Raw genomic sequence first — 13,339 nt, 5'->3', positions numbered from 1 at the left:
CTTTCTGACTCCAGGGCTGGTGCTCTATCCACTGCACCACCTAGCTCCCCCTCCCCTCCAACCCACCCCCCACCCCGTGTGTTTTTTCACAAGGCCTCTGGGCCATCTGTTTCTTTAATTATCTCTCCCCTTTCACTGTTATTAGTGTAATGAGTACTTGCTAGTATTAAAGATTTTTCTTTGTGGAATCACAAAATGTCAGAGCTGGAACAGACCTTAGAAATATATTTAGACTATTCCATTTTGCATGGGTAAGCTGAGATACAGGAAAAGCAAGAACAGTGAGAGTGGGAGTCAGTGGGAGAACCAGGACTAGACTTAGCTAAGTCTTTGAAAGAGTCCTAGGCTCATTCCAGTGCAGCACAGGAGAGAAGTAGGCACAGGTGCAGAACTGACCCTTACCTTATAGCAAGACCTAGAAAACACCCTTCCCAATGAACCCTCCCTGAGCTGTTGTAGTAGACACTGAAGGTTCCATGGGGCCATGCTGAACATCAACATTACTGGATATTAAGTTCACTTCATGGCTGAAGCCTGTGGAACTGACTAGAGGCAAGGGAGAAATGTCCATCTCTCTCAAGAAGGTGAATTACTGGGGAAAAGAAACTAGCTCCCACTGATGGCTGACACTTCAATTTTACTTTTTTTGTGTGTGTGTGTGCTAAGTGACTTGCCCAGAGTCACACAGTAAGGGTTATGTGTCTGAGGCCGGATTTGAACTCAGGTCCTCCTGACTCCAGGGCCAGTGCTCTATCCATTCTATTGTACTTTCACATATGTCTGCCCTGCCCTGGCCCTCCACTGAGAGATCTCTCCTTCCCCTCTTCCTCTGGAGGTTGCAGCATTCTCTCCGCTGAGCAAGCATTAAACTCAATTCATCAGGTCTCTGTATGTAAGGATAAATGATAGACTTTCTTTGTTTCTGTTTTTCTCTCTCCTTCCCACTTTTATAAGAAAGCTTCACTTACAACCAGGGGTATATAGGGCCTCAATGATTATTCTTTCCCAATTTTGTTTTAATTGTAAAAGCTTGAAATTTCATTGACAACTTCTGTTTTGGTTTCTAAAACAAGATGCTACTTGGTGAGTTACTTTGTGGCTAAGGAATAAATACCAGGCAGTGCCTTAGTGCTGAGTTGGGACATATAGTAACCTAACAACAAATGTCAGTGGTTATCAGTTATCTCTCCATTAGAGGATAAACACTTTGGATTGCACTTAAGACCAAAGGAAACTTTTGTATCCCAACATGGACATTTGTTCATTCTGTTGCCTTTGATAGACAGAAATCTGGCTAGGTTTTTATTTACATGAATTTCCATCTTGTTCCTGATTTTGACATGTCATCTATATTCAGTGTCTTCCAATTGTGCTGCCTTTTATGTATGCACCTTTTATGTCTTTTTTATTGTTTCATTTTTGCCGATGATTATAAAATACAGTAGAATGGTTCTTATTTTTTTAAATAAGCTCGTATCTGTATCCATCATCCGTGACCTGGCACCCTAGACCATTATTGCACACCCATACTAAGTGACCTTGTGTTCCATTTTCCATGTGCATATCTGGACATAGAATTGCCCAACAGGAACATTGTTGAAACTTCACTTTTATTTTCTAAGAGAGTGTTGGATAGGTATATATGTGAGAATATTTCATGGTAGAGGTGGTGTAACAAACACCATTGTCTGTCTCCCTTTGTCACAGACTCACTGTGATATAATAGAGCATTGCATTTGAAAACTGGAAAACTGGCTTCAGTACTTGCATCTGTGTGACATTGGACAATCACTCCACCTAGTTCAACTAGCTGTAGCTGCCCCCTCCATTTTCTTTTAAAATGTTTCTTGAATTCATCCCTTCCTACCCTTTCCTACTGTCACCACCAGGCCCTCATTACCTCATCAGTGCAGTAAAGTCTTCCTAACAAATCTTCCTTTCTCCACTCCTCTTTCCTCCAATCTAGTTTGCATGCATTCCTGTGTACACACATTAATCTTGGTAGAAACTGTGCGATACAGTGGAAAGGGCAGAGTCTCTGGACTCAGAGGAGCTGGGTTCAAATCCCACCCTTGCAGATTGGTACCTGTGTAACCCTCAGCCTGAGTTTCCTATCTATAAAATGAAGGTGTTGGATTAGTTAATGTCTAAGGGCCCTTTGCATCTAGGTCTATGGTCCTGTTTGCAAACAAACACCTTATCATTATAGTGCCATTCACTCAAGTTAATGGCCTCTGTTTCTCTTCCCTTTCAATGCCAAGCTCTTAGAAAAAGCTGTCCGTTATTCTGCCTCTACTTTGTCCCCTTACAAACAGGCTGCTAGACACCTTCACTCTGAAATTGTGCTCCCATGGGTACCATTGAGCTCTAAACTGATGGATCTGATCGCCTTTTCTCAGTCTTCCTTATCCTCCTTGACCTCTCTGCAGCTTTTGACATTGCTGACCACTCCTTGCAGCTGGATAGTTGGCTCATGTGATGCTGTTTACTCATTTTTTTTTTCCCTTCTCATTCTTCTTTGGTTTTCATCTTATCTCCCACACCCAAAGCATGAGTATCTCTCTGGGATCTATTTAGAACCTCCTCTCTTTATATTCCATCCTTTGTTGATCTCATCAGCTCCCCAGAGTTCAAGCGTTAGCTGTTCACTCTAGGCGACTCCCACATCTCTATATTCAACAATTCAATTCGACAAGCATTTATTAAGGGCCAGATCCAGTGTTAGGCATCACTAATATATCTTCTGAACTCCAGTTCCACATTACAAACTGCCTCCCAGACAACTCCTGCCTGGATGTTTCATCAGCATTTTCAACTTCATATGTCCAAAGCAGGATTTTTGTTCCATTCTAAACCTGCCCTTCCTCCAAGCTTGCCTATTCTGTTGTCTGTGTTCTTGTAATCTCAAGCATTGTCCTTTACTTTTTTTTTTGCCTTTTTTTTGGTGAGGCAGTCGGGGTTAAGTGACTTGCCCAGGGTCACGCAGCTAGTAAGTGTCAGGTGTTTGGTCTGAGGCCGGATTTGAACTCAGGTCCTCCTGACTTCAAGGCCAGAGCTCTATCCACTGCGCCACCCGGCTGCCCCTGTCCTTTACTCTCTCTTCTTTCTCACACCCCCTCCACTTCCAGTATCTAAGCAATTTTGTCAGTTCAGCTTCTATGCCATGCCGTGTCTCTGTCTCCTCCTAACACAAGTGCCCTAATTCATGCCTTTATCGCCTCTTACTTGGACTGTTGTAACAGCTTCCTAATTGGTCTGCCGACTTGCAGTGACTTCCCTCTTTAGTCCGTCCTCAACACACAGTTGCCAAATTTATTTCCCTGAAGTGCAGGTCTGACCATGTCACTTTCCTTCCCAAGAGGCTTCAGGGGCTGTCTATTCTTCCTCGGAGACAAATGTTTCTATTTAGCCATTGAAACCCTTCATATTCTGCTCTAAATTAGATTTGCGGGCAGATTATACATTATTTCCCTGGACATATGCCGAATTCCAGCCAAGCTGACCTTCCTGATGATAACGTGTCTCCTGCTTCTTAGACTCCCTCATTCCCTCTTCATCTCCAGTATGACCTCTTACAAGAGAGCTTTCCTGATTCTCTTAATTGCTAGTGTTCCCTTGGCCGCCATTGTTTGATTATTCTATATTTATTTTGTCAATAGTCAACAAATATTTATTAAATTCTGTATGCCAGTCACTGTGCTCAAAGCTGGAGATACAAAGAAAGCAAAAAAATGGTCCCTGCCCTCAAGGAGCTCACATTCTAATGGGGGAGACAAAATGTTTAAAAAAAAATGCATTCAAGATACATACACTGTAAATGGAAGGCAATTTTAGAGGGAAGATAACTAGCAATGGAGTGGTTAGTGGAAGATTAAGAAAGACCTCCAGCAGAAGGCAGGATTTGAGTTGAGTCTTGAGGGAAGCTAAGAGGTAGGGTTGATGAGGGAGAGCATTCTAGGCCAAGGACTAGGCGTAGAGTGAGGAGGCCCATGGTGCTGGGCCATAAAGTACATTGAGGGAAGTAAAATACAAGAAGACTGAAAAAGTAGGAAAGGGCCAGATTGTGAACAACTTTTAAAACCATAGCATTTTTGGATTTGATCCTGGAGGTAATAGGAAGCCATTGGAGTTTGAGTAGGGGGCTATCATGGTCAAACCCAAATTTTAGGATCACCGTGGCAGCTGAGTGGACAATGGATTAGAGGGAAGAGAGACTTGAGGCAGGGAGACCAACCAGAAGAATTCTTCAGTAGTCTGGGCATGGTGGCATGTGATCCTTCGCCCTGTGGGTATAGCTCAGTGAGTAGAGAGAAGGGGTCATGGAGGAGAGATGTTGTTTTCCTCATCATTCTGAACATTTAGTTTAAATGATCCTTAAGGTCTTTTCTCACTCAGAATTCTATAAACCCTCAGGATCTTTGTTTTGTTACCCTATCTCCCTTTTTAAGAAGTTTTATTGATGAAGCTTTGGGGTAGGGGAGCCGAGGTATTATATCACATTCATTTCCCCCTCCCAAGAACCCTCCTTTGTAGCAAAGGAAAAACAATTAAGCAAAACAAAGCAACCATATCGGTCAGCATTTCAACCTTTAACATCCTTTGTCTTCCTCTAGCCTCCCTCCCCACCAGAAGGAGGGAAGTATGTGTTTTATCAGCTGTTCTTGAGTTCAGCTGCATTTTAGTGTTGTTTTTATTTACCTTATTGTAGTCACTGTGTACATTATACTCTTAGTTCATTCTTCATTTTGCATCAATTAACACATCTTTCTCATGTTTCTCTGACTTCTTAATTAGTCACTATTTCTTTCAACATAACAAATATTCCATTACATCCACATGTTACAATTTGTTCAACTATTCCCAAATTTATAGGTACTTGCTTTATTTTTATTTTTTATTTTTCGCTACCACAAAAATTGCTAATTTTAGTATATGTGAGACCTTTCTTTCCGTTCTTGACTTTCTTGGGGTATATGCCTAGTAATGAGATCATTGAATATAACAGTTAAGTAATTTTTCTCACGAAATTCCAAATTATTTTCCAGAACAGTCGGAGCGGTTTACAATTCCACCAACATTGTGTTAGTGTGGTTCAAGCTCATTATACAGAGTTCCCTCCAACTTTTTCATTCCTTCCCTCACTATATGGTTTGATACTATTATGGCAAGGAGGAAAGCCACTACTGAGTTAGCAGTGTTTTCTCTTAGCCTGTATAATCAAGATGGGGATAACTTCATGCTTAGACTTTTCCTCCTACCATCAATTAGCTTTTTACCCAGCAGATTAAAACATTATTCATTAAATCATGTCTTTAAACCTACACCATAATTGGATAAAATGTATTTGCTTTTCATTGGCTCTCCTATTCCTCTCCTATCCGTGTCACCACCCCTGTCCCTTGCCCCCAATCTTGGAGCACAGTATTCATACCATTGTGTTTATTTATTTATTAGCAACTTCTTCGTGAGATGCAACAGATGGCCAGTCGTCCCTTTGCCTCCATCAATGTTGCCTTGGAAACAGATGAAGAACCACCTGATCTTATTGGAGGAAGCATAAAGGTGAGAGGGTATCTTGGAGAGTTGGACCCTGGGGTACTTTATCTACATGATGCCTTGTTCCCCTAGGTCTAGGGAAAGCCCAAGACAGGGAGTCTCAATATTCTAATAACCTCTTTTTCTCCTTTTCCTCTAAGCTAAAATGCTGAAACTGTAAGGTCTTGTTTTGCCTTAATTTTCATTACTTCAGAGTGTTCAGTTAAGTCTTGGGTTCTATTAGTTTTAAAAGAATAAACCATTTGTTTGTTTTTCTTGCTTGTATTCTGAAAGGCTGCACTTTAATACTGCAGAACATTTGGCTGGAAATAGCTATGGGTGCTGCTAATGGAAATCATTTCTGTTCGTGTTCATGTTTTTTGAGGTCTGAAAAGCAGCAGAATAGTAATTGGCAGTGTCTTCTATGAAGATATAAATATTTTCTAGCAAAAATGGTTATGAAAAGTGATGTATACAAACAAATAAAGGGGAAATGATAATGCTTCCTTCTCACTTAGTGGAGGTTGAGATATCCTTCTATTTGAGATGCACAGGTTTGGGAAAAGCTGTGTACTTCAGATAAGTATACATAAGGAAAAGGGCTGAGACTTGGAGGCACTAACACATCAGTGGTTTGTGAGCAAGAAACCTGGCATGGTCTATATTGTCAAGAACTGTGTCACTACCACTTTGCAGGTTTTCCACTGAATTAGTAAACATGCAGATGTTACTCCCCAAACACCACAGCCAAGTCTTTTCAAGGCCCACATCAAATGACTGTTGCATTTAATCCCTTATTCATATTGTAGGAGAAATTGATTTGAGAAATTTATGACCATCGGCTGCCATTGTTTCCGAAAGTGTCTTTCAGATGGATCTGACCAGACATGTTACAAATCCTGATTGTTACAGTATAGGAAAGCAGCTGGAGATGGCCCTGAAAAGACTAGTTCATAAAACTGAGAATGCAGAGGAGACTGTGGCAAGAAGTAATCATTGTCTTCATGTGTTTGAAGGTCTGTCACATGGGAGGAGTGATTAGACTTACTCTGTTTGAACTCACAGGACAGAACTAGGAACAATAAAAGTTCCTGACAGGGAGATTTCAGCTCCATGTGAGGAAAAATTGCCTAAAATTTAGAGCTGTCAGAAAGTAGCATGGGCTGCTTTGAGAGATTAGTTGATTCCTCATCAGGGGAGGTATTTGAGCAAGGACTGAATGACTGCTTTTTGTGATTGTTGCAGAAGGGATTCTTTGTTATGGGTTACACTAGACATAATCTGGACTTGACTGGGCTGTATGACCCTGGGCAAGTCACTTAACCCTGTTTTGCCTCAGTTTCCTGAAACATCTATAAAATGAGCTGGAGAAGGAAATGGCAAGCCACTCTGGTATCTTTGCCAAGAAAATCCCAAACAGGTCATAGAGAGCTGGACACAACAGAAAACAACCAAACAACAGAGACACATTTTAAATTTCTATGATCTGGCCTGGGTGAACATTAAGAGAGGCATTTTCTATAGAATTCAGATGATTACATCTGATTTCTCTTTTACAACACCCTCCCCTCAATCTGTAAAGAAAAGAAAAAGAAAAACGAAACTCTTGTAACAAATATTCATAGTTTTTGTTATTTCTGTCTATCTCTGAAAGGGGCACATTGGGGTCCCCCACTATTATAATGTTACTCTCTACTTCTACTATTTATTTCTCCCTGTAACTCATTTAGCTTTTCCTTTAAGCATGTATATACTATACGATTTAGGGCGTATATGTTAAGCATTGAAATTAATTCATTATTAATGGTACCTTTCAAAATAATTTCTCTGTTCATCTCTTTAATTAAGTCTTGTTTTGCTTTTACCTTATCTGAGATCATGATTGCTACTACCTCCTTTTTTTTAGTTCAATTGTGGCATAATAGATTATGCCTAGAGGCAGCTGGAGGAGCAGTAGATAGAACACTGGCCCTGGACTCAGGAGGACCTGAGGTCAAATCTATCCACAGACACTCACTAGCTATGCAAGTCCCTTAACTTCAGTCTGCCTCAGTTTCCTCAACTGTAAAATGGAAATAACAGTAGCATCTAATTTCCGGGATTGTTGTGAGGATCAAATCAGATAATATTACAGTGCCTGGCATATAATACGTGCTTAATAATTGCTTGCTCCTTCCCCCTAGGCCCCTTATTTTAAATCTTTGTGAGTATGTTTCAGGCACATTTCTTGTAAACAACATATTGTTGGATTCTTTTTTTCTAATCTGTTCTACTACCCTCTTCTATTTGTGGGTGTGTTCTTCCCATTCACGTTTACAGTTCTTTGGTTGTATATTTCCCTCCAAACTAGTCTAATATTTTTCCCCTCTTTATTCCCTGGCCCCTCTTAATCACAGGCTCTTACTCTTTCTCTCCTTTTAAACTCCTCTTCATGATACTTTTTTAGTTTAGGGTTTGTTTTGCTTATAACTAATCTCTCCATAAATCTACTCTCCCTCATATTCCTCCCTTTCACCTCTCTGTTTCCTCCTTTTTCCCACTGAAACAAATGTATGTCTACCCCAGACTCTGTGTATATCTGTGTTCCATCTTCCTTTAACCAGCTTAGATGAAAGTAAGGTCTACATGATACCCACTTTCCCCACCCCTTCCACAGTTAGATAGATTTCTACATCCCATTTATGTGAGATGATAGATTCTCCCTCTTCCTCTACCTTCTTGTTAGGGTCAGACTCTGTGTACTTCTGATGGATTGTCGTGGCCTTGTATGGTCCTGGCCTGTCTTATCTGGTGTCCTATTACTACATTCTCTGGGTATTACATGTTGTATTCTTCAAGGATCACAGGGGTGGCTCTGGCCAGGGAACTTCCAACTTTCAGTGGACACTATGTGATGTGATCAAGGGCATGATATGTTGGGTTTTCCTGGCTTTGGACCTTGGCAGCATAGCTACAGGCTTGCCTCTGGTTGAAGTCCATGTAGAGAGTTGCTGGCATCAACCTTTGTCAGCTAAGGAGAAGATTCTGCGTATTTGAAGCAACTGCTTTACCTGCATTCTTTGCTTCTGGTCTGAGCCTGAGATCCCCCTCTCCAAGGTTAGAGAAACACCATGGCCCCTCTACCCTGAGGCTACAGAATTAACCTTTTCTGTGCCCTGGACCCCTTTGGCAGTCTGAGGAAGCCCATGAGCCCCTTCTTGGAATCATATTTTGTTATCTACATTCATAAGGAAAGGAGATGCTAAGCTTCAGTTAGAGGCTAGTGAAAATAAAGATGTATTTAGCCATTCAATAAGTCATTTTACTATGCCTACCTAAATGGGTTAACATTTTCTACCAGTCATTAAAATTAGTAGCACAGCTCATATTGTCCCATGCCTAGAGCTGGGGCCTCATTACAAAAACAGCAGCCCAGTTGCCCAAAGAATAAGTTAGACCATGCGCTAAGTGGGAGCAGAGCTTTCTGGATTTCTTTTAGGAGGCAGCTCCTGAGCTCAGCCTATACTTTCCCGGGGCAGGGGGAAGGAATGAGTGAGCAAACTAAAAATAATCAAGGAATGCGGGGCAGCTGGGTGATGCATTGGATAGAGCTCTGGCCTTGGAGTCAGGAGGACCTGAATTCAAATGCGGCCTCAGACACTTGACACTTACTAGCTGTGTGACCCTGGGCAAGTTACTTAACTCTGATTGCCTCACCAAAAAGCAAAAAAAAAAAAAAATAATAATAATAATCAAGGAATGTCAAGCCTTATCTTTGCCCTATTTTCTATTAAGCTTTAAGAGAATTCAGGGCAAACCATTTTCTTATTTTTTATTTAATTTAATTTTTTTTAAAGTGCAGAGACTTTTTATCCTTTTTTTTTTTTTTTTCAGTTCCAAATTCTCTCTCCTCCTCACCCCTTCTCCACCCAATGAGAAGGCAAGAAATACAAAACCTATTACAAATATGTATAATCATGCAAAACAATTTCTGCATTAACCACCTTCTAGGGGGAAAAATAGAGAAAAAATATGATTCAGTCTGTACTCTAAGGCCATCGGTTCTCTATCTGGAGGTGGATAGCATATTTCATCATAGTCCTTTAAAAACTGTGATTGGTTGGTATGTTGATCAGAGTTACTAAGTCTTTCACAGTTGATTATCTTCACAATATTGCTTTTACTATGTAGATTATTCTCCTGGTTCTATTCTCTTCATTTTGCATCAAGTTCATACAAGTTTTCCCAGGTTTTTCTGAAACCATTCCTTTCATCATTTCTTACAACACAGTAGTGTTCCGTCACCTTCATATACCATAATTTGTTCAACCATTCCCCAGTTGGTGGACATCCCCTCAATGTTCAGTTCTTTGCCACCACAAAAAGAGCTGCTATAAATATTTTTGTACATTTTGTACATTTCTTCTTTCTTTGATCTCCTTATGGTACAGACCTACTAGCACTATTTCTGGGTCAAAGGGTATGCACAGTTTAATAACCTTTTGGGCATAGTTCCAAATTCCTTTCCAGAATCATTGGACTAGTTCTTAGCCCCACCAATAGTGTATTAGTTTACCTATTTTTCCATATCCCCTCCAGCATTTGTCATTTTTTTTTTGTCATCTTAGCCAGTGGATGTGAAGTGGTATCTCACAGTTGTTTTAATTTGCATTTATCTAATTAGTTATTTAGAGCATTTTAAAATAGGGCTGTTGATACCTTTTATTTCTTCCTCTGAAAACTGCCTACTTTTATGCTCTCTCCATTTATCAATTGAGGAATGGCTCTTATTCTTGTAACTTTGACTCAATTCCTTATATGTTTTAGAAATGAAACCTTTATCGGAGAAAATTGCTACAAAGATTTTTCCCTAGTTTCCTGCTTCTAATTTTATCTATTTTAATTTTGTGCAAAAAAACTTTAATTCTATGTATTCAAAATTATCCATTTTCCTTCCTGCGAACCTCTCTATCTCATTTGGTCATAAACTCTTCCCCTATCCATAGATACTAATTTGCTTATGAAATTGACCTTTCTGCTTATATCTTCCTCCCATTCTGAGCTTATATACGTGGTAGAAGATGTTAATAAATGCCTGGTTTCTGCCAAACTACTTTCAGTTTTCCCAACAGTTTGTTACATAGTGAGTTTTTGCCCTAGTAGCTCAAATCTTTGGATTCGTCAAACACTAGATTGCATGTATATTTGCTTCTGTATATTGTATACCTAATCTGTTCCACTGATCAACCTCAGGGCATGCCACTTTCAGAGGTTTCTTCAGGAGACCTTTTTCTGAGATTGTATAGTTTAAAACCAAAACAACCTAGTGTCCCCCAATTCTACCTGGTTAAGCCTAAAAGTTAAAAGGCAGGTTCATCTCTAACAGCCATCAAAGTCTCTGTCCTTTGCACAATTGGCATTTCATAGGTTTTAAGAAACACAAGGGGGGTGCTATTGATCAATTTTCTGCAGCCAGAGACAGTGGCCTCTCTGGTGTGATGTGGGTCTCCATGCCCAAAATGTCTTGCAAAATTGTTCTCCTCTTTCAACTAGTTCACCTATTCCACTTCTTTCAGCCCCAGGTGTAGGGTGTAGACAGAAAAGAAAAGAAGAAACGGTGTTTTATGTTTAGGAAACAGTGGATTTGGAGTCCAGAGATCATTATGTAGCACAGAGCAAGTCACTCATCCCCTGTAAGCCTTAGCTTCCTCTTCTGTGAAATAAACTCATGGAGTTGTTTTGAGGAAAGTTCTTGGTGAAGCTTAAAGTACTTTAACAACGTGGTGCTCTGGTCTTAGAGGGAGTTTTGGATACTAGCAGCTTAAAGTGCTGTGGTCTGTTCTAGGACCCCAGGAAGTATTATCATCATTATGATTGTGAATTGGTGCCAAAAAGCTCAAATTTGTGGTGCCATAAGTTTGAAAAGAAAAACAGGAAAACAAAGGACCAGAGGCTGCACTTAACATGCATACAGAGAAAGGAGACCCTGGACAGTCACTCACAGACCAGTCACTTAGAAGTCCCAAGTACAGTAGAGACCAAGTTGATGCCCTTCCCACCTCCCCTGGCTCCCCCACAAGAGAGACACATGGAAGAACTCATGATTAGCCTTCCCTTAGGCTTTCTGTTGATTCTAGACCTCCTCTGGAAAGCTTTATACAGTTCAGTTGTAGACTCCAAGCCATCAATTAGCCAGCACAAGGTTTCCTTTAGAAACCTAAAAAGATCTCCTAAAGTCAAACATTTTAACAATCATTTGTTAAGAGCTTACTCAGTCTGGGAGAATGTTCAGGGGCGAAACCAAGATGGCGGAGGGAAAGCAGTGACTTGCTTGAGCTCTCCCCCCAAACCCCTCCAAATACCTATAAAAATGGCTCTAAACAAATTCTAAAGCAGCAGAACCCACAGAAAGACAGAGTGAAACAAATTTCCAGCCAAAGACAGCCTGGGTGGTTGATTGGAAATATATATCTCACCGAGCAGGGAGAGGAGCGCAGCTTGGTGTGGGCACGCAGGCCGCAGCGAACCTAGAACAGGCCTCAGAGGACTGAATTATAGGCAGCTGTGGCAGTTTCCAGACTTTTTAACCCACGAATGCCTAAGACAACTTAGAAGGTCAGTGGGAAAAGTATGTGACTGCAGTGAGAGAAGGAGCTAGGTCTCAGCGGCCCCCAGGGACTGTGGCTGTTTCCTGAGCTTCTGGCCCACAGATTGAGGGGGAATCAAGTGGCTGATCAGAGGGGGATTACAGGGATCTATTTGCCAGTGCTGAGGCAGGAATCTCTTGCTTTACTGGTGCTTGGATCTGGATCACAGTTCTGAGGGGTGGTCCTGGGGCGAGGAGAAATGCTGGTGTGGTGAAGCTTGTTGTGGCGGTGGAGAGGAAACACCTCGCTCCTTATCATAGCACCTTGGAAGAACTGAAAATTTTCAGGTCCCTAGAAGTATATTTGAAAACAGCTGTACAAACCCCTGAAGCTTGGGACAGTACACTCTTCACATTGGAAGCAGACTTTTACCTTAATGAAGAGTTTAAAACTCAAGTAATTGGCCAGGATCATGAGTAAGCAGCGCAAAAAGAGTCAGACTATATTATCTTACTTTGGTGACAAAGAAGATCAAAACATACAACCAGAAGAAGACAACAAAGTCAAAGCTCCTACATCCAAAGCCTCCAAGAAGAATATGAATCAGTCCCAGGCCTTAGAAGAGCTCAAAAGGGATTTTGAGAAGCAAGTAAGAGAAGTAGAGGAAAAACTGAGAGTGATGCAAGAAAATCATGAAAAACAAGTCAACAGCTTGCTAAAGGAGACCCAAAAAATACTGAAGAAAGTAACACCTTAAAAAATAGCCTAACCCAAATGGCAAAAGAGGTCCAAAAAGCCAATGAGGAGAAGAATGCCCTAAAAAGCAAAATTGGCCAAATGGAAAAGGAAGTCCAAAAGCTTACTGAAGAAAATACTTCCTTAAAAATTAGAATAGAGCAATTGGAAGCTAGTGACTTTATGAGAAATCAAGACACTGTAAAACAAATCCAAAAGAATGAAAAATTAGAAAACAATGTGAAATATCTTATGGGAAAAACAACTGACCTGGAAAATAGATCCAGAAGAGAGAATTTAAAAATTATTGGACTATCTGAAAGCCATGATCAAAAAAAGAGCCTAGACATCATCTTTCAAGAAATGATCAAGGAAAACTGCCCTGATATTTTAGAACCAGAGGGCAAAATAGAAATTGAAAGAATCCACCGATCACCTCCTGAAAGAGATCCCCAAAGGAAAACACCTAGGAATATTATAGCCAAATGCCAGAGTTCAAGTCA

At 40.6% G+C, this 13,339-nt stretch overlaps 1 protein-coding gene across 1 annotated transcript in view; it reads left to right on the top strand.

Annotated features, from left to right (window-relative positions):
• Positions 1–13,339, top strand: part of ATRN (attractin) — a 236,299-nt gene that overhangs the window by 205,400 nt on the left and 17,560 nt on the right. The window contains exon 27 of the mRNA XM_027836676.1: positions 5,455–5,562. Within this exon, the coding sequence (XP_027692477.1) occupies positions 5,455–5,562 (108 nt within the window). The remainder of the gene's footprint in view (positions 1–5,454; positions 5,563–13,339) is intronic.

Source organism: Vombatus ursinus, unplaced genomic scaffold (assembly GCF_900497805.2).
Source record: "Vombatus ursinus unplaced genomic scaffold, bare-nosed wombat genome assembly UNPS02014818.1, whole genome shotgun sequence".
NCBI classification, from domain to species: domain Eukaryota; kingdom Metazoa; phylum Chordata; class Mammalia; order Diprotodontia; family Vombatidae; genus Vombatus; species Vombatus ursinus.
Note: the sequence above shows the minus strand (reverse complement) of the source record. Positions and strands in the feature narration are given on the sequence as shown.